The following is a 21,859-nucleotide window of genomic DNA, read 5'->3' as shown; positions in this document are numbered from 1 at the left end:
AATATTTAACATAAAATTTAAATGCGCCACTTTTGGTGATTTTATCCCGTAGGTGAGCGACGGTCCCCTGCCAGGTATGGCGTTTGGTTTCCCTGACAACGAAACAGAGTTGCCCCAAGAAGCAAAGACAATCACAACCCTCTCCTGGTCTGGTATTCCCCATACTTCAGAGTATGAGGTGTCCTGTAATCCTATTACACATCTGGAGGAACAAGGCTTCCAGGTATACACACACACAAATATCGGCACATGCAAACACATATTTACTGCTGGAGAAGTGAGGATCACTAACTTTCTTTTCCTCCATATAGATGCGTCTTCCTGGCACCTCCAACAGTGCCACACTGATTGGATTGACATCTGGAGCTTCCTATAACGTCGTAGTAGAGGCCATGAGGGGCGGGGCCAAAGAGAAGGTTTTGGAGGAAGTCGTAACCGTTGGAAACGCTGGTACAATAAATATAACATTTAAATCAAATGTTAGAGAATATTGTGTTTATGGTCTGTCTTTGTCAAGGTAAACTACTACGATCAGTTGGTTTTGTTCTAAACACGTTTGTTCTTCCATCTCTTAGTTCCAGGTGACATCCCACTGACGGCCAACCAGGATGTGTGTTACGACACATTCACACAGACCTACCACGAGGTGGGCGCCGAGTGGGAGCGCATGTCTGAGACGGGCTTCAAGCTGTGGTGTCGCTGCCTGGGGCTGGGCAGTGGGCATTTTAGGTGTGATTCATCCAGTGAGTGGCTTAATAACCCTTTCCCAGCATGCTTTGCAAACACACCATGGAATTAGAAATAATTCTATGTGATTTACTCAAGAGGAATTTATATTTAATAACAAATAGATCATCAGTTTTGTGGATTATAAAACTCTAAATATATTTTACATCATACACTTTATAAATTCCTCAACTAGTTCAAAAGCCATAGAATTGTGCAGCTCTATGTGCAGCAACAATGAAATGACAGCATGGGCAGCCATAGCAAGAGGCTATTTCATAGCTAAATTCACCATAAAGATGGTCATTTCTTTACCATGTATGAATCTATATGAAGTCTGCCCATGTTGGTCTCTCTGCTCCGTCTCTGTAAACTGTGAAAACATCACAGGCAGCAGAAAGCTAAGCTCAGCTAACTGTCCAGCAGCAGTCTCAGTTATTGGTATTGTCCATACAGCTAACATGACAATACCAGAAACTGAGGTCACCATCCACTCACTATAGGTGCAAATCCACTTCACTGTCTCTGTGTTTCTGTGTGTATGGGACAATATTTATATTCAACTGGGAACCAGTGAGACTCACTCAGGCTCTGTGTAATTAGAAGGATGTTCTGTGGAATACAAATGGGTTTTATATGTGTTTTCAACTGTGTAAAAATCAGTTTCTGTGAGTGCTGTGAATCTTATAATGCAGTTTGAAGAAGAACATTTTTCTTTGGCTGCTTTCTACATTAACTAATGAACTTTTCTCACATTTCCACTCCACTCTCCTTCCTCTATGCTCTCATTCTATTCACCCTTTGCTCTTCTTGTCTTTGCCATTTCAATCCGACCTTCCTCCTCCATGGCATCCTTTATACATTTTCCCACCTTTCTCTTCACCTCCTTTACCTTTTCTTTCGCTCTCTCTCTCTCTTACTACTTCTCCCTCCTTCAGAGTGGTGTCACGACAACAATAATAACTACCGCATCGGCGAGAAGTGGGATCGCCAGGCTGAGAACGGTCACATGATGAGCTGCACCTGCCTGGGCAATGGCAAGGGAGAATTCAAATGTGAACCCCGTAAGTACAGATGGACACACACACACACACACACACACACACACACACACACAACTAGACATAGACTCATTGACTATGTTTGCATGCACACTATTATTCCAAATACGGTTCATGTGAACTGCATATTCCCTTCAGGTTCCAGAGTAGGCCTTATTCCAAATGCAGCATTGCCGGGATATTGTTTTAGGCATTTTTTGGACATGTAAAGAGAGCGTTCAAAACGTGTGTCTCAATTTGGGTTTTTACCACAGTTTGTGACACGCGGGCCTCCTGCCAGTAAACCAAGAGTTTACAAGGTTGGGGTAGAGCTGCATGCCCAAAAGCCCACATTTCTGGTCAGAAGGACAAACAAACCTACTTTTAAACATTATGAAAGACTTGGATATATCAAAATATAGCAATACCGACATTTCATGAAGGTGGTTAAAGAAGTTAAACAGGGAGGTTGTGTTTGCACAAGTGGAAAACTTTGAAAAACATCCTATTTTGACACATATAAGTAAATAGCACAAGTAGCTCCAGCTGTTCAACTTTTAAAGTGTGATAACAATGTGGTACGTTCAATGGACTATGCATTGCTGAATGCAAACACGAATATTTATTTTCATTAGCCATGTAAAAAGCTTTGATGCAATATTGTCTCTTTTGGAAAAAAGACGTAAAACCTTGAATATTTTGTGCATGTAAACAAATGTAGTTATTGAGACGTCAGGCTTGCTGGTTAGTTAAGTTTGGTATATTTCTTCTTTAATCTTACAATAATTTCAATCATGGATACTCAGTTGCCTATTCATGTCTGTTAAGAACTGAACTGAGAGCGTATACTGATCTTTCATATGTAACTCTCACTTTCCAGATGAGTCAACGTGTTATGACGATGGGAAAATGTACCAGGTGGGAAACCAGTGGCAGAAGGAATACCTGGGAGCCATCTGTACCTGTACCTGCTACGGAGGACAACAGGTGTGTAACACTGTGTGTCTGTGTCAGTGGTGGAAAAAAAGCATTCAGATCCCTTACTTAAGTAAAACTTCTAATACCACACTTTAAAAGTACTCCCCTACAAGTAAAAGCCCTGCATTCAAAACTGACTGAAGTAAAATACAATTGTATCAACATCAAAATGTGCTTAAATTATCAAAAGCAAAAATACTCATTTTGCAGAATGGCCCTACTCAGATTGTTATATTTATTCCAAATATATTATTAGATTATTTGTATTGATGCATTATGTCAAATCTCAACCTGAAAAGCTAGCAGCTAAATGTAGTGGAGTGAAAAGTGCAATATTTTGCCTCTAAATGTAGTGAAGTAGAAGTATAAAGTTACATAAAATGGAAGTACACAAGTTAAATACAAGAACCTCATTAAGTACAGTACTTGTGTAAATGTACTTCGTTACACTGGTCTGTGTAATATGTGTTATATGTGATAATGTTCATGCATACTATCATGGGAACTGTGTTGTGGAGTCCTTGTGATCCGATTGTGAGTCAGTGTGTGCATTAACCTCTCCCATCTCTTCAGGGCTGGCGTTGTGAGAACTGCAGAAGGCCAGGAGCTCCGACTGACGTGGACGCTGACCTCCTTCAACCTGTTCATTCAGATGTGTTCGACCGGTACAGAGAAAACGCCCTTCGCAAACTGGTCAGTGTCTCACCATGAGTTTTACTACAAATATTCAGTATCAAATCCAGCATAGTTTTCTGATCGTTCCGATTCAGGATGTTACTATAACTCCAGCCAAAACGTATAAACCACAACCTCTCTCCTCTCTCTCCTTCGCTCCTTCCAGAACATCCAATGTCCGATTGAATGTTTGAGGCCGGAGCTGCTCGCAGACGCCATCAGCCCCTCAGATTAGAGAAGAGGGGAGTATGAGGAAAGGAGGGTGAAGAAGTGAGACCCCTTACAATGTCGCTACCACTTCAAGAAGGAAGCCGCCTCCTGAAGACATTTCCAACAGATCTGTGCTTTAAGGGTTTTCCCCTCACCAAATTTAAGTGCCTTAACAAGACTTTTCTACACCAACCTCTGTGCTTTTTCAAAGATCTGCCCAACTTTTTTATGTTGGTTATAATTCTTCTTCAGTAGAAACATCTTCATCCACTGAATTTTTGACACCAATCTGTCAGAGCACAAATCCTGCTGCTTTGTTACTTCCACCTGCCTACCCCAAACATACTGTCAACACACTCACACCAGATACAGTATTGTTGTGTATATTTACTGTTGCATTGGGACTTTTTATAGCATATCAGAACATTCCAAGACATTCTCTTGCTTTGACCAAAACAGAACAAAACACACCACTTAAAATGTGTCTGATTTTGTATAATTATGTTCCCTGTTAGTAACTGCAGCCACATTTCCCCATGATTTTGAGTCTCACTGTGAGTAATGTATATTCATAAAAATATTTAGGTAATGAAAGAATGCATTTCCAAATCAGGAGTTTATGCAAAGGAATTCCAAAGCCATACAGTATTTACATTGTTGTCCAAAACAACTTTTACAGCACCTGTGACAACTCGAGTGACTGAGACAGACATGACAGTCACAGTCAGATTTAGAATAAAATCTATCAGACAGCTTTATTAACTTCAATCAGCACTCTTTAGAATAAAGTGGATTACAATTGTAAAAGCTATACAAAACTGTAAGTGTCCTGTCTGTCTCTGATGAGTAATGGGTCAGTAAGAGTTCTCTTTAGATTGAAAAACAATCAACGACCAACTTTCCTTAAAAAGATAAGCACTGCTATTTTTAGGTTGGTATTAAAACAAATGTTACCTTGTTATTGTTACAGTTTTGGCTCCTGAAGTCACCATGTAGACGTAGTTCTGTGATCTGCAATATGGGTGTTTTCTAAAATACACCGATGAAATCTATAAAGCAAAAGCTGACTGACCAAAAGTGAAACTGTTGTTTCAGAAATGTATTGAAAATGAAAAATCTCCATTTATTTCCAAGTGAAATGCATTTTAATTACATAAATGTTTGTATTTTTGTTTATTTCTTAATTCATTTCTTTTATTTATCCCTTTTATTCAGGCATTTTGTTCAATGCTTTTTTGGGGTGTACACTTTATTTTTGATTAACTTGTTTTTTTATATTGTTGGTGCCAAAATCTGAACTACTGTGGACTGAATCTTTTTAATAAACTGAAAAAATCCTAACCAAATGTTATCAGCTTTTTGTTGTGGAAGAATGAATATTTGCCATAGACTGAATATAAATATAACCTATATATATATAATTTTTAATTTTTAAATTGTAAAATAAAATTTGAATTATATATAATTATAAATATATATATATATATAATTTAAATTTTATTTTACAATTTTAAATTTGAGCAAACATGTGGAATGAACCATTATCATTTTATATGTTGATTACACTTATTAAGCTAAGCAGTAGAAGTTTAATCCCGAAAAAAATTACATATATATATATACATATATTTTAGATTTTTAAACTTTGAAATAGGCCAATTTGACCTGCAACATAACAGTAGGGTTAAGTAGTTTTAATAAATCCTGTCTTTACAAAACTAATGTGCTTAGATAAATGCATCAATACAAATAATCTAATAATATATTTGGAATAAATACAACAATCTGAGTGGAGCTATACTGCAAAATGAGTACTTTTACTAATAATACTTAAAGTACATTTTGCATCCTGATACTTTTGTACTTTTACTTCAGTAAGTTTTTAATGCAGGACTTTAACTTCTAGTGGAATAATTCAAATCACAGCTCAAGACTCACTTGTTTAGATTAGCCTTTTCTGTTTGACCTTGCCATCCTAATTTTTGCTGTTTGTTGTTTTTATGTAGCTGATTGTGTTCTTGTTTTTATCTAGTGATTTTTGCTCTGTTTGTAAGCTGACCTTGAGTGACGTGAAAGGCGTCCATAAATAAAATGTATTATTATTATTATCATTATTATTATTATTATTAATAATAATAATAATAATAATAATAATAATAATTTCACAGTGTGGTATTAGAACATTTACTCAAGTAAGGGATCTGAATACTTCTTTCTCCACTGGTTGCAACTATTTGTAAGATCTGAGTGTGCGTCATGTTTCGATGCCAATCAGGGCTCCCAAACCAGGATCCGCTTATCATCAGTCCGCAGTTGTTAAACAGACGTATACAGTGACGCAATGACGTCGCTCTGTAGCCTGTGGAAAAGCAAACAGGTTCTGAGACGGTTCACAAATTGAATCAACTGCGAACCAGCTCCAGCACCAGACCAGCAAAAGAACAAGGTCCTTGTTGTTAGAGAGATATATCAACAGCTGTCTGGAACACAGGGAACAGTTCTTCCCTGAGGTGTAAAGGAACGTAACATCATGCGTTCTCTCATTGGTTCTGCGGGAACAATTTCCGGTTGCGGCATCGATCCTTCAGAATAAAATGGCGGGAACTCATTATTGAGTGAAATTTAAGTTTACTCGATCACTAAATCTCAGAATAACGGTAATGTAAGAGAGGGATAACATGCTCCTACAATAACCTCTCTGTTTATTTTTATTGTGCTGTTGCCACTGAACATCTGCACTGATCTGTTAGCACTGTATCATCCATGTAGTTATTCATATACTGTGAACTGCACTTTATTTATACTATTTAAACTATTTGCACTACCTACTGCTATCCGCTGATAAAAAAAACAACAACAAACAAATCCTATTGTATTTATTTATACATATGTATTAGCCTACTGTTCATATGGACTTTATTGATCTGGTTAGATGCTAAACTGCATTTCGTTGTCCAAGTACCTGTACTGACAAGAAAGTTGAATCTAATCTAATCTAATGCTAAATTTACTTCCTAGGACCAATACCGTTTGATCTTAGTTTTACATAATTGTACTATGTAATTTATTTCAGCTCTTGTTAATTTGCACGAATACAAAAAAATATTGTGGGCTTTATTAAACTTGTTACAGGCCCTTAACAATGAACTTTTAGACTTTTAATGCACAAACATTTCCCGAATCGAAATGCTCTCAAAATGAGAGCAGTGATGCTGCTTTTATTCTGAAGAAATCAGAGCGGAAGTGTTTAGTTCCGCTGAGAAAGCAGCGAGTAGGATACAAGATAGAGAGTTCCCCGTTAAACCTCCTGAATACAGCAAATATGGAAACCTCCTCTATTGACAGTTTGATCCTGAAGCTCCACGATGTGAACGCGGTGAAGTTTGGAGAGTACAAGCTGAAGACCGGCATGATGACCCCCATTTATATCGACCTGAGGGTCCTCGTGTCGCACCCAGCGCTCATGAACCAGGTAAACACGTGTTGTTCTCCCCACAGCAACTTTAAATGTCATGTGGTAAAATAAAACATGAAGCAGCGACATTATCCAAAAGTGAATGTTGTTTTAGTCAGGCTTAAAACTAAGTTGACTTGGCATTAGTGTACACGTGTGAGTTTTTGGTCCAGACTGATAGTCCAACAATTACAGCATGGACTTTAAGTTTTTCAAAGAACTCTCTCTTTCTGGGACAATGACTTATGCAAGATAAAGCGTAGATAGATAGAGTCGATGGTTGATTGTGTGCTTGGCACGAAAATACAGTTGCAGTGGTTAAAATGTGTTTGTTACAAACCTATAGGTTAGTTTACAGCTCAGTCTAAAATAGTCTTAAACTAAACATCCTGCATTGTCTTAGTCATAGTTGTTTGTACCATCAACACACCATTGTTGTATGTACAGAAAGATAAAAAAAATAATTCATTAGCCCATGGATGATCATACCAAATGTCCCAATTATATATGTTTTTAGTCTCTCTCTGATCAAACATCTTCAGAAAAAAATATTCCACAGCTGAAGCATTTGACACTTATGTCTGATTTTTGGAGGATCCCATCCCTTATCTCCACTAATATAAAAAACATACCCAAGCACATGAAGCACAGTCAGACACAGGACACACATGAATGATAGTTGTGCGTAAGTATTGAATCCCACATTACCACATGTTTAACTTTGTGCTCTAGCTGCTGACTCAGCTAAAGTGAGACAGGTTCTTTACATGTCGTGCTCATCCAACAGCACCATTCAACAAAAAGTTCAGTATAATCTGCAAGGGTTTTTTGTTTAATGTTGAGCAGGTACAACTATGTAATCCACATACTTCATCAGTAAGATTGAGAACATCCGGTCACAAATTTCTCCTGATCCTCGTCATCTTCCCACTTCAAGCAATAATCTGGCCTCCTTTACGCAGTTTCAAACGACTAACATCCTAGCACTAAGTAAATTAATCTCCCGAATGAAATCCTCTACCTGTGTTTTAAATACTGTCTCTACAATTGTTTAAAAGAGGTATTCCACATTGTTGGTCCTTTGATCTTGTTGATTATTAACAGTTCTCTGACTTCTGGCATTTTTCCTAACGGTTTTAAGCATGCGATCATTCATCCTTTACTCAAAAAACCTAACCTAGACCTTCTACTGCTCGATAATTACAGACCCATTTCCATTGAATTATCTGACACCAACCGAAAATCCACACCTATTTCTCTGCGCAGATCGTTTGATGGGGAATGATGAGCAGGAGACGTCCAAGTTCTCAGTTTACCATAATTTTTTTACAATACGTCAAGAAATGTGCATTTTACAGAGATCTCTGGGTTCACTCTACATGTCCCTGATACACACAGACAGGTTTCAGGTCATGAAGTCTGAACCCTCCTTTCCCTCGAATCAATTATTTATCCTCACAATTGTTTACTCAGACATGAAGGTAGATTTCTTCCAGGAAGTTCTGCCTTCTGGATCTGCTGATTCGTCAGTTTTAATCAGTATAGAGACACGTCATGTCACCGGGCAGCAATCTTCTCTGCCCTTCACACTGTGTCCTGACCTGCTATCAAAACTTGTTAAGACAAACATTCTGCCTTGTTTTGTCTTACAGAGATATAATTTGGAGACAAATATAAAATATATATTCTTCGTGATTTATAGAATCTTACTAAGTTTAAGCAGTTGGGATACATGTATTTAAAGTAATCATAGTTTTAAAACAATATTAGCACATCATCATTGTATCAAAAGCATCTTACATGAGTAATATATAAATGCATAGAGAGAGGGCACACACGCGTACGCATGCATTTGATAGTGACTGCGTCACGCACAGAGACAGACAACAGGGACAGACAAGACAGACAGAATAACAAATTATTTTAACACCCTCCAGCATTGTAACTCTGCCAACCTTGACAATCTTCTGAGTTGTCTCAAGGATGTGAAGAGCTGGATGTCACAAAACGTTTTAAAACTCAATGAAAATAAAACTGACATCATAGCCTTTGGTCCAAAAAAATCATCCAACCTGCTTCAAAGCCAACGTGGTCCCCTCTCCCTGAACCTGAAGCAGGCTGCTAAAAACCTGGGTGTTATGTTTGATGCTGAGCTTTGTTTTGATGCTCAGGTAAAAAGCACTGTAAAGTCTTGTTTCTTCCAGCTTAAAACAATTTCCAAAGTTGGATCTTCTTTATTCTGACTTACACAGGGTTTTACACCATCACTCAGAGCTCCCTCCACAAACTCCAACTGGTGCAGAACGCTGCTGCCCGAATTTTAACAGGAACCAAAAAATATCACCACATAACTCCAGTTTTAGCAGCTTTGCACTGGCTACCCATTTTAATCAGAATTGATTTTAGAATAATTTTACTCACGTTTAAAGCTGCATCACTAGCCTCTTTTAAACCCCTAAAACTTTCTTTTATTGCAAAGCCTTTTTAACAACTTAATCTCTTGGTTATTTTTCTCCCCCAGCTCGTGCCACTTTCTATGTTTTGGCATTTGTAATTCCAACTTGTCTGCATTGCCCTTTACTTTGCTCTGTTGTTTTATTGTAATTTTTTCTGTCTTCCACTATGTTTTTATCTCTTGCCTGTAAAGCACTTTGTAACTTTCTTAAGAAAAGTGCTATACAAATAAAAATTATTATTATTATTATTATATAATATGCTCACAGTGTGATAAACTCAAACTCCCAAGTTAGAAGCTTTAATTTGAAAATAATTAACATTAATGGAAAACAATGTTGGAGACAAAGCATCTCCTTGCCCTTTATCAAATTGTTGGGAAAACCATTCATTTATCTGAACAAGGGCAACAGGTGCTGATCAAGAGACTTTACGATGTGAAACAACTTTACATTAACACCAGAGTTTAATACATTTATTCAGTCAAACAATATAGTGTCAAGAAATCTGAATCAAATATATAAAACAAACCCATTAACTAAAGCCTCAAACGATCATGAATATGTCCTTGACACAGTGTCAACAACAATTATCATCAAATCAATGCAAGAAAGCTTAATCCTATTCTTGTTTAGGTCATTTATGATAAGTTTGCTATTATTTGATCATGCCAAGTTAACCTGGTAGCATTAAAAGGTTTCTTCAAAAAGCAATCGTCTGAAAGTTGTCGGTTTATTACCCCTTCAAGTCTTAGAAAAGTGGATCTCATCATCGAACAATCTTATGTGGTTTAAACATAATTAGGGACAGTCACTGAAAAGTTAAACCTACTAAGCGTGGTGGAGAAAGACTTCATGTGCCTGCATTGTTTCGAGCCCTCCATAAAACCCTTTTTCTTGTCTTATTTGCAGGTGTCGAGTCTCATCTACCAGCGAGTGCTAGAGGAGAAGCTGCAGTTCGACACGGTGTGTGGGGTTCCTTACACAGCCCTGCCTCTCGCCACAATCATCTGCTCCAGAAATGAACTGCCGATGCTCATCAGGCGAAAGGAGGCCAAGGACTACGGTGGGTGGCTGGAAGGCTCGGGGAGCTCTGTTTATCCATTCAGGAATATTGGATTTATTTGTAAATTGCAACACACACAAGAATGGCGTTGTTGCATAACTGTCCCATTTCGTAGCACTTTAATTAGGATACGTAGCCCAGGTTAATTTAAAAAGCAACCACTGACTGCAAGATGTCTGGCTGATAGACATGCATTTTGGGACACAAACCATGCATTTTTAAATGGAATATAAATGTGTTATTTTGTTTTTTAATGTGGTATTTCTGCATATTTGGGTCCCTGAACAGTCTTGGAATTGCATAAATTGGGTATCACTGGAAAGCCGAGACTCTTGTGTATTCACTGAGCCAACCTTTATTCATTTGTTATTATATTAGTCACCATAGTAGCCATGCCACTGTAGTGAGCCAATTTTTTTAAACTTGACATCCCAGTTTAAAATGAGCTTCTGTGAGCTTTAGAATAATCACAGCCTGAAACGTTACAACCACAAACTAGAGAGCTAGAGCATTCAGAGGATGTCGCTTTTTCAAGGTATAATGATAATAAGGTGGTTTCTTAGCAATTTCCAGAAAAAAAGTACTCCCCATCAAATTGCAAAATAATATTGTGTTCCTCTGGGCCTTGATGTAAATGTGATATTTTGAGGGTTCGTAGTAATGAATTATTGAGTGGTCAAATAAGGTAAATATATATAGCACCTAATTAGTGTAACAAATGGTAGCAACACCAAAACTGGTGCATCAACTGAGGCATAATTGAGCTTTGAAATATACCTTCATATACCTCCATCATGATGTTCTAAGCTCTTATGCACTTTCACAATTTTAATTGACACACAGTGCTGAGTTGCATTGAAAAGTAAAAGTTTTCAGGTTCCCAGCTTTCAGATGGTGTACACCAATTTTATGTGTCACCTTCTGTCGACCTGCCATCTGTCTAAAGACCACCTGTCCCCCTCTCCCCCTTTTAAAAAGGGGGCTGAATGCTAAGGGGTTATAAACAGCGGACATCGACCTGCAATCACAGCGGTGGGTCAATCGCTGATATTCCTCGAGCGCTGCAAAGCTGACAAGACAATTCTTGGAAAATCACTGAGCTCATAATCACAATCACATAAGCTTCATTATGTAACCCTTCTAGGAACCAGGCGTATGGTGGAGGGCTCGTTTCGTGAGGGGGACACATGTCTGATCATCGAGGACACAGTGACCAGCGGCACCAGCATCCTGGAGACTGCTGAAGTGCTCTACAAAGAGGGACTGAAGGTGCAGTATCAAAAATGACAGTAGAAACACTGGTCCATCCAAATAGATCTTTACTTTGACAGAACTCTCCCCCTCTTCTCCTGGTGTGGCAGGCAGGAGGAGGCTGCTCTCCACATTAGTGTTAATTTAATACAATACATGCCTTTACATTGTTGTAAATAGATACACATTCATAAATAGTTTGTGTAAATAAAAACACACAAGATTTTTTATTTCATTTCAATTTCAATTTTTTTGAAAAAAACAAACCGATATATCGGTTGACTGATATTATTGGCAGATATCAGTATCGGTGTATATGCTGTCTGATATGTGCCGTGATGAAAACTTTTTTTACACAATATATAATGCAGAAAATGTTGCTTGGCAGGATTTAGAAATGGTATAAGCTATTAAATTTCTTTCTTTTTTTAAATTGTCAGCATTTGACAATAGGGAGGTTTATTTAGCTATTTATTTTATTTCTATTTATTCTTTATTTTTTCATTTACCATTTATAAAATTGACTGACAATGTAATACATTGTTAAGAAGGTTAGGAATCTGGCTTGTAACTGGAGGGTCGCCAGTTCAAATCCCAGGACTGACAGGTCGAACCTATCTCCCTATGGGCGCACTAATGGATGGGTTAAATGAGGTTTAATTTCCCCAGTTGTGGGACTGATAATCCACGAATCTTAAAGTTTTATGTTTGAAAAAGGTACAAATTGGTGCACAATCCACATAAAAAAAGATCTATTTTTTCATTCCAGCTTAAGAAATTACTATATCGGCCACCATATCAGTTATCAATTTCCCGCCTGTAAAATCAGTATCGGCATCAGTCTCAAAAATCTCATATCGGTCGACCTCTGTTCAGTAACTTTGAGCACTTTTTCATTTTGTGAGTGAGAGAAGGTCCTGTAACCATGTGTAGTTTGGAAGAAAACATTTAAAAGTTATGTAAGTGTTTATAATGAACATGCAATTGAATTTCACAATAAAGAAATGTTACAAAAATGTTTGCATGCTCATTTATAGTTCTTTGAAAGACTGGACAGACTTCTAAAAAAGCAGGAATTGGACAAAACAATTGGAATCATCACATCTCTAATAATAATGTTACAAAGACCAGCAACCACCTTTAAAGCCAGTGGGTGTTTCCATCTCTTCATGGTTCTAGGTGACAGATTCCATCGTGCTGATGGACAGAGAGCAGGGCGGAGTAGACATGTTGGCTTCTCAGGGAATCAAACTCCATCCCATCATCTCCATGTTCAAGCTGATCAACGTGCTGCTGGCAGCCGAACGCATCGACGCACAGACCGCCCAGAGCGTCCGCAAGTTCATCCTGGACAATAACACGTTCAGGTACAGCCGCGCGGTTTTCAAACCTAAGATGACGAGTATAGTTGGAGTGTTAGCTTGTGTGTGTGTGTGTTTTGAGCTCTACTCTCAGGTAACACTGCAACTTGCCTCTTTCAGCCCTCAGGACAAGAATGGAAATGGTGTTCCTGCCAGCAAGAAGCCATGCAAGGAGCAGGACACAAGGCTGAGCTACGCAGACAGAGCCGCGCTACCAAGTATGTGGATTTCTAAGTTAGTAAAATGTTTATATAATTTACAAAGTATCTTTGCACCCAACTTTAAAGACCAATGCACTCCACTGTCTTGGCCCAGAAAGCATGATTATAGCGATCTTTTTAAAGCATTTGTATATTTTATATCAGTCGTTTTGGTCAGAGGTGGTGCTACTTTAACTCTGAACCCCAAGCAGTTTCTGTTGTGGAAATTACAGCAATCAACTTCACATAGACGACTAAGGAGACTCAGATGTTTTAAGTTGGAAGTAGTTTTTATAAATGACTCGTTACAGTTCTGATCAGAACATCCCTCAGCTGCGTTATATCTCCTCAGATTATGCTGATGTTAGGGGTTCAGCTTCGCCCAATATGGATAGTAAAACTATGCATACTTCTAATTAGTCATTGAATATGCATGAACTACAAACACCTCTCTGTTTGCACAGAACACAGATAGAAAGAGACGAATGCAGCAGATCAGCTTTGAAATGGAGGAAAGGTCAAGCCTGTGACAAGATGCAGAATTTGACATTTTCATGAAACTGTTTTGCTCCTTTTGCATTTTACTCACTGTGGCCTTGTTTTTCACTGCAATATAGAAGTCCTGCACCTCTATGGAAACAGTTTGTGCTTGAAGTAGGAACAACTCAAAACTGTCCTTTATGCAGTATAATACAGTGAAGTCATAAATAGGAAAAAAGCAAGTGGAATTTCTTTGATCATTTATTTTTTACAAAACCTGGAATATCATGAAATTTATATATACATTTTTTTTCTCTCCAAATGTTAACATTATTGTTATACAACTTCTCTCATCCTCTCCTCTCTGCTCTGTGTAAACAGTCAGCAGTAACATTAATTCTTGTCACGCGACTTTTGGTTTCAGCCGAGTCACTCACGGCTTCCTAGTTGCACTTCGGAGTGCAGATTTTAATTTTGTTGGGGTTTTTTACCGATTTTTTTTTATTTTTTATAAGCTATGTGGAATAAAGTGATTCTGATGAAATACTACTATCTAAGCTCATACTTGGTTATTTTTCCTGACAGAACAGTTTTGTTCAAGGATGATTAAGAAACACATAAAACAGGTCTGTAACACTGTCAAATTTAATTTAAGAAATTTCAGACACATTCGAAATCAGCTACCACTAGATGCTGCCAAATTATATATCTACTCTCTACTCGCTATCTATATCTCTCTCTCGCACTCTATGATTTTTTTCACATGTTGCATACTGCATTACAAGTTGGTCACAAACTGGAAAAACAACAGTTGCTGTATAAACAAGCCATCAAGTCATCATCACTGCAATATAATTCAAAAGCACAAACTCTTGACTTTTGAAAATTTAGTGTGTCTCGCGATGTTAGCTTAGTGTATAGGGTGATTCATAATCTGGCTGCTCCTCCGTTAAAGGAGTCATCAGCACATTCGTTGGTTTTACATCTAAAATAAAATCATGGCTTAAATCCACTCAATCGTGCACCTACCAACTATAAACTCAAACATTAGCTCACTATTTTGCAATCTCTTTAGTGTTGTATTTTAACATTGTTTTGTGTTGCGTCTTAATACTGTGACTTTACTCTTGCTGTTGTCCTGTGTTGTATTGTGTTTTAAGAGTGTGAAACTTTGTTGTTGCTGTTTGAAAGGCTTGTTTGTTTGTGTTTAGATTTATGTTATTTGTTCCTGCCCAGGGACTACAGATGAAATTTTGCTGGTAGCTAATTCTGGTACGGCTGAGAGCCATGCACTGTCCCTGTTAAATAAATTAATTATTAATGGTGTAATTTTGGAAAAACATGCTTTTCAAACCTGCCAGGGGGTTGCAGGGTTTGGATGCAGAGCTTTAATCCGAGTTTGTCCCTCCTCTTGTCTGCAGACGTTCATCCTCTGGCGTCAAAGCTGCTGCAGACCATGGAGGAGAAACAGTCCAACCTCTGTGTTTCTGCTGATGTGACGAGCAGCGAGGAGCTCCTGCAGCTTGCTGACTCTCTCGGCCCCAAAATCTGCATGCTGAAGACCCATGTGGACATCCTAAAGGTTGGCGTGAAACCCGTCTGTATTTTACAAGAATAATATTTTCAGGACTGATTATCTAATGCTTGTGTGTGCTCACAGGACTACACAGCAGCCTTCAGCCAGAAACTGCAGGCTCTGTCTGAGAAACACAACTTCCTCATCTTTGAAGACCGCAAGTTTGCTGATATCGGGAACACCGTGAAGCATCAGTATGAAGGTGAGACGATTAAAATTCAAACTTGTATGAAATTCAGCTGTCACTTGATTTTAACAGTCTTTTTTTCCAACAATTTTTATTGGTGGGAGGAATGAATACACAAACACAGCGCTTGATATACAGTTATTTTTCAAATTTTTTCGTACCCCCTCTCCACCCCCCCACCCCTCGAACTAATCCTCAGAATAATTGAGAAAACAAAAACAAACATCAAAAAACAGTACATTAATAGACAAAAAATAATCATTTAAATATTTGAGGGAAAAAAAATGCATACAAATAAAAATGAAAATAAATAATAATATGATTAATAAGATAAAATAAATGAAATAAAAAAGGGAGAGAAGGAAATGAAAAATACAAAAAGGAAATATATATATATATATATCTCAATCAGTCAGGAGGAAGAACGGTTAAATCATTAAAGTATGAGACAAAAGGTTGCCATTTAACAAAAATGCTCACTAGATCCTCTTAGTGTAACTTTTATCTTTTCTAATTGCAAAATTGACATCATGTCTCTCAGCCAGGCTGTTAATGATAAAAGTATCCTTCTCCTGGCTAAAAGTGTTGCAAAAGCAATCATGTCAACCTCATTATACAGGTGCATCTGATTAAATAGCCCTAACTAAATATTCGGTGCATATAGATGGATATACTTTTCAGGTGCCAACATTTCCATATTAAACATACTTTTTAAAATTGGTCTTTTGTAAAAATACATTTATTTGAGACACTGAATTCTAGGTCTTCATTAAATGTAAGCCACAATCATTATAATTGGAAGAAGTTAAATAAATGAAGACACATGAAATGATCCATTCTGTGTGTAATGGATCTATATAATGTTATTTCCACCTTTTTCATTTAATTACTGACATAAATAAACTTTTCTACGATATTCTAATTTATCGTGATGCGCCTGTAGGTACAAGGGAGGGGCTCTACAAGACTTCCAAAACTGGCAAGAAACGGGCACGGCTTAATGCTGCACTATTTGAGAATAAATCCGAAATTCTTAATTTAATCAATTTTAATCCATTTCCCAGGCGGTGTGTACCAGATCTCGTCTTGGTCCCACATAGTGAACGCCCACGCTGTGCCGGGGCCCGGGGTGGTGAAGGGCCTGAGTGCTGTGGGGAAGCCTTTGGGCCGGGGCTGTCTGCTCATAGCACAGATGAGCTCCCAGGGCTCCCTGGCTACTGGTGCATACACACAGGCTGTGGTAAGTCTGTGCAGATACTCTGTCAGGCATGTCCAAACTATTCCATAAAGGGCCATGTGGCTGCAGGTTCTCCTTTCAACCAAGCAGAAGCACAACATGCACAAGTCATTCAATCAACTGATCTCAGGGTTTAAACAGCTGATCATTTGAATCAGGTGTGTTCTTGATTGTTTGGAATAAAAATCTGCAGCAGCATGGCCCTTTCTGGAATAGTTTGGACATGCCTGCTCTATGTAATCCATTGTTCAAGGTCCCAGGTATGTCAGGTGTTTCTCTCTGTTTGCTCTCCAGCTGAAGATGGCAGAGGAGCAGTCAGACTTTGTGATCGGGTTTATCTGTGGCTCGAAGATCTCCAAGAGGCCCGAGTTCATCCACATGAGCCCCGGGGTGCAGATGCAGGCTGGAGGTAAATCTGACTCACATCAGACACTTCTTTATTTCTTATTTAGTAGATGTTTTTTTTTTTTTTCAGAGCTGTATCAGTTGACAGATATTATCGGCCTATCACAGGCATATCAGCATCTGTGTCTATGCTGTCCATATGTGCTGTTATGGAAACTTTTTTTTACACAATATATAATGCAGAAAATGTTGCTTGGCATGATTTAGAAATGTTCTTGGCTTTCTTTTGTTTTTTCTCGAAGTCAGCCATTGACTGACACTGAACTGTAATGACGTTTATCAACTATTTATTTTATTCTTATTCTTTATATCGTTGGTTATCATTTACGTAATTGGCTGACAATGTAACTGTTTCATTGTTTGTATAATAATGTATAACAATGTTAAATATTACTTAAAGTTTAATGTTTGAGAAAGTTGTCTGGGAACCTTCTGCAGAGTGGTGGAAAATAAGTGCACAATCCACATAAAAAATATCTATTTCAATACAGCTCAAGAAATGACTATTTGCCACCATATTGGTTCTTGATTTATTAATTTTCCCTCTCTTAAATCAGTATCGGTCTCAAAAATCTCTTTTTCTTTTTTTTCTGACAAAATTTGTAATTCACAATTATTATAATATTTTATATATATTTTTTTTTTTTGTTATATTTTATGTTATTAAATGGAAACTCAAATACTCTGTTGAGTACAAACAATACTTTTATGCAAACACACTTGTTAGTATACATACTAAATGCACATCATTATTATTCTTTATTTATTCATGAATTTTAGATTATTTCGACTGATCGCAGCTGTGATATAAGATAAGATCTTCCTTTATTAGATAGATTTCATTTTCAGTGTTACAGAAGCAAAATTAGAAGGCAAAGCAATACATCAATCAAATCACAACAAATAGAAATATTAGGAACAACATAAACTTCAATCACACCTTTTTAAATGTTTTGATTTTTGAGGAAACATAACAAAACAGAACTAAGTACCTGTGCAGCCCGGTCAGATTTTTACAATCAGAATTAAAAAGTCAGAATTTAAAGTTCTTAACAAATCTTAATTTATAATAGAGAGGCTTCTGGTGCTTTTAGTTAGGTTAAGCATTTTTATTCCAATGTGAAAGAGCTGTGAATAAATTCATATACTTTGCAAGTAATTGCATGATTTTCCTTCATTCGTCTTTTGGACTTTTTTGCCAGTATGGGAGTGTGAAATGGGTCTTAAATTGTATTCATTATGGTCTTAAAAAGTGTTAAATTTGATTTGAAACCTGCAGAGACCCTGATTTATCTTTGATGCCTTAAAAAGATTTTAATATCTATTTAAAGAACTTTATGACTTTGCACTCTGCTCCCTTTGTGCTGCTGTGACTCCTCTTTGACACAAGGAGGAGCTGTAGTACAATAAATGTTTGTTGGGCCTGCTGTTAATACTCAGCCTCCTGTGTTACAGGTGATGGGTTGGGCCAGCAGTACAACACCCCAGATGAAGTCCTCTGCAACAAAGGCTCTGATGTCATCATCGTGGGTCGGGGTATCCTGGAGGCTCCTGATAGGCTGGAGGCTGCCGAGTCATACAGGAAGGCGGGCTGGGAGGCGTACACTAAGAGACTGGGCCAGGTTGGCCAATAGGAGCTCAGGACGGGCATCTGCATCAATGCATCTCATTTAAAATTGACCCTACAGCTCTAACAAGGACTCTGCTCCTAAGACCTTCCAGTTTTTTCTTCTAAAAGTTGAATACATAAAAACATATGTAGACATGTGTACACTGCACTGCCACATGAAAATGCACAATCACACAGTTCTGCAGGAGCTACCTGGCAGGTTAAGGGGATTCTAATGCAATTGATCTCCTTTGATTCTGTCCGATTAATAAGCTGCTTTAACTGTGATCTTCTGATTCCCTCCTACTAATGAACTGCACCTGAAGTCCATCTGCTAAGGTGCTTCTGAGCAGGTTTAAACACATTCAGGAAAAGGTTTCAGGGTTCCTTTAAGATAGAGTTGACTCCTCCTGTCCAGGTCAAAGCATGCAGAGTTACAGATGAGATGTGGGTTACTTGGAATAAATAGATTTTTCTTTTTTTAATTAGTTGGCTACTAAACTCCCTAGGATGTGTTTGTTTAAGTAGGAATACAAGGAGTCATTTCCATGATAAAGACTGCAACGTCCAGTCAGGCTGAAGCTGTGCTTTGTCACCATTCCTCTGTGAGCTGAAATACTAGATCACAAATTATAGTACAAATAAGAGTGGGTATGGTTTAATCATTTTTTTAGTGGTTGTATAATGTTTAATGTTTGTAATTCAGGGCATTTTCTAGCACACTTTTGTCCAATCTAGATCTGAACATCTTCCACAAGATCACAGAAATGCTAGACTCGTAAGAATCTTTGACAGTCATTTATTTTGAACAGGGAAACCTTCAGTATTAAATAGATTTTAAACTTGTATGTACAGTTGGTTAAATCGCACACATTAATGGGGAGAGGTTCCAAGGTTTCAACTGTGGTTCTGACTTCACCATGCTTTTTTAAAGGGAACGCAATGATTTTCATAGGTCTACTACAAAATAAAGGCTTTGAGTTTGCCTGATTGATTGCAATGCGCTGAAGAGAACATGAGAAAAAAAATGACCATTTAAACAGTGTTCAGCCTGTTTGATAAGAATTTTTCAACAGCTTGATTAATTGTCTGGATGATCTGTGTGAAGCCCCTCACTTGTTTTTTGATGACAAGATGAGAAAAAGCCAATTGCAGCCTGGTTTGTTGTCACAATCGTCTTGATTAAGTCCAATGTCTGCCGTCCATATTTAAACAAATACTGAGGTGAGGCAATCCTTTTTTAAAGAGATATAAATTCAGTTATATTGTGTCATTATCAGTTGTTTTTTTTCTCTAGAAAGAGTTGATTAACAAGTTTTGTTTAGACAAGACAGACGTACCGTCAGTTTGTGACACCTCCCTTTAAAAGTACACAGATTTTTGTTTCCTTTGTCCTGGAGTCATGACAGTTAGCAGGATTGCATGTAGGGAAGTGGCTTCATGGCATGCTCTCACTTGATTCAAAGGTAAACTTTAAAGTTTTTGTTTGGCTTTTTCCCTCCACTTACTTTGCTATTATGACAGAGAGAAGAAATGCAGTGTCGTTTTAATTTCCTAAATGAGACTTGAATACTTCAATAAATCATATGTTGAAAGATTTTTCAAGATTAATCATTTAACATTCCTCTAATGTACTACATATATATAATATATACCTGTAATGATAATACTATGCTTGTGTTTGTTTTAAAATCATCCTTGAGGTGGAAGAAGGGAGATGTATATTTGTTATTCCAACTTAAAATCAAGTGTTCTTCAAATAAAGTATATATTATTATTTAAGGTATTACAAAAAGTAATATTTTGATTACTGGATAAAACTGGATTTTGCAAATATCGAGTTGAGTGAGTTGTGAGATTCATGAGCACCAGGGACAGAGAATTCCTGACTTTTGGTCCAGGGGTAGGCTCTTTAGGCCATCTGGAGTGGTTCCCTGTGGCTGTGACAAAAAGTTATGTGAAATAAAATGGTTGTCTTTATATATTTTCATTTATCATTGGCTAAAGCACCGCCTTAACCTCTGAATTTTGCCAGCTTCAAGTCTAGTTTTGAGTTTCCCTAGCTAGGCTAGTTTTCGATTCCAAACCTCTTGAGATATTTCTTCCATGTCAAGCTTTCCATTAGCACTCCTCGCTACATTCTGACAGCATCATATTAATAAATGCTCATTAAGACCTTTTAGTAATGTTGGTAGGCTAATTTAGACTTAGTAGGCTGTTTTTATCTTCATTGTACGGCTCAAAATAATGTTTGTGGCTCCATTCTGTGAAGGTTTCAGGTTTGTTGATTAGAAGCCCAAGGGTAAACCCAACTGGAGAAAGAAATCTAGTCTCAATGCAGCAGGCCTTTATTTAGGTCACAGGTAGAGTTATGTCTTCTGTCATAATTCACATTTCATCTTCTACAGAAGTTGAACTTACACTCAACGAGTTCTATTGGCCAGTTACCAATGAGGTGGACAGGCCAACAGCTGTTCAAGTCTCGTTCGATGATTGTGATACAATGTGTGTGTGTGTTTTCCTACAGGTACGTATCTGTGAGTTACAAAGCTGAAACAATATAAAATACAGCTTGTATTCACATCTTGCTTCTGTGATAATAAAAACTGCTCTTACAGGCTTGTGGGAAAGAGGAAAGCTACAGTGGAGCCAATTATCTGAGTTATTGGCCTTATGATTATCCAAATATAACAATTTCAACATTATTACCCTTTTTTTGGCCAATAATTGCGCTTTTGTCAGTAAAGGTTGCCGACCCCTGCATGAGTCAAACTTGAATCCTACAATTCCCATAATGTAATGCCACTGGATCCTTCATTAGACCTCCCCTGTCTGTTAAACACTCTTATCTTTCAACCTCCAAACCCTCCATTTTAAAGTCAGCCTCAAGCCTGATTTGAAGGGAAACTGACAATTTTCAACCGGCTCTGTATCACTACAGCATGAGCAGC

The 21,859-nt window shown here is 37.6% G+C and overlaps 2 protein-coding genes across 2 annotated transcripts in view; both read left to right on the top strand.

Annotated features, from left to right (window-relative positions):
* The window catches only part of LOC131979054 (fibronectin-like), a 37,304-nt gene extending 32,329 nt beyond the window's left edge, over positions 1 to 4,975 (top strand). Inside the window, exons 43-49 of the mRNA XM_059342943.1 lie at positions 53 to 223; positions 312 to 450; positions 576 to 743; positions 1,665 to 1,790; positions 2,647 to 2,753; positions 3,318 to 3,437; positions 3,586 to 4,975. Of these exons, the coding sequence (XP_059198926.1) occupies positions 53 to 223; positions 312 to 450; positions 576 to 743; positions 1,665 to 1,790; positions 2,647 to 2,753; positions 3,318 to 3,437; positions 3,586 to 3,654 (900 nt within the window). The 3' untranslated portion in view covers positions 3,655 to 4,975. The remainder of the gene's footprint in view (positions 1 to 52; positions 224 to 311; positions 451 to 575; positions 744 to 1,664; positions 1,791 to 2,646; positions 2,754 to 3,317; positions 3,438 to 3,585) is intronic.
* A 1,885-nt stretch (positions 4,976 to 6,860) lies between these two features.
* umps (uridine monophosphate synthetase) lies at positions 6,861 to 19,893 on the top strand. The gene is made up of 10 exons (XM_059343554.1): positions 6,861 to 7,101; positions 10,449 to 10,602; positions 11,747 to 11,871; positions 13,033 to 13,220; positions 13,335 to 13,432; positions 15,316 to 15,476; positions 15,555 to 15,672; positions 16,722 to 16,897; positions 17,189 to 17,303; positions 18,755 to 19,893. Exons 1-10 carry the CDS (start codon positions 6,952 to 6,954, stop codon positions 18,931 to 18,933), a joined length of 1,464 nt encoding a protein of 487 aa, XP_059199537.1. The 5' UTR covers positions 6,861 to 6,951; the 3' UTR covers positions 18,934 to 19,893.
* The last annotated feature ends 1,966 nt before the right edge of the window (positions 19,894 to 21,859 follow it).

This window comes from Centropristis striata, chromosome 10, assembly GCF_030273125.1.
Source record: "Centropristis striata isolate RG_2023a ecotype Rhode Island chromosome 10, C.striata_1.0, whole genome shotgun sequence".
Lineage (NCBI taxonomy): Eukaryota > Metazoa > Chordata > Actinopteri > Perciformes > Serranidae > Centropristis > Centropristis striata.
Note: the sequence above shows the minus strand (reverse complement) of the source record. Positions and strands in the feature narration are given on the sequence as shown.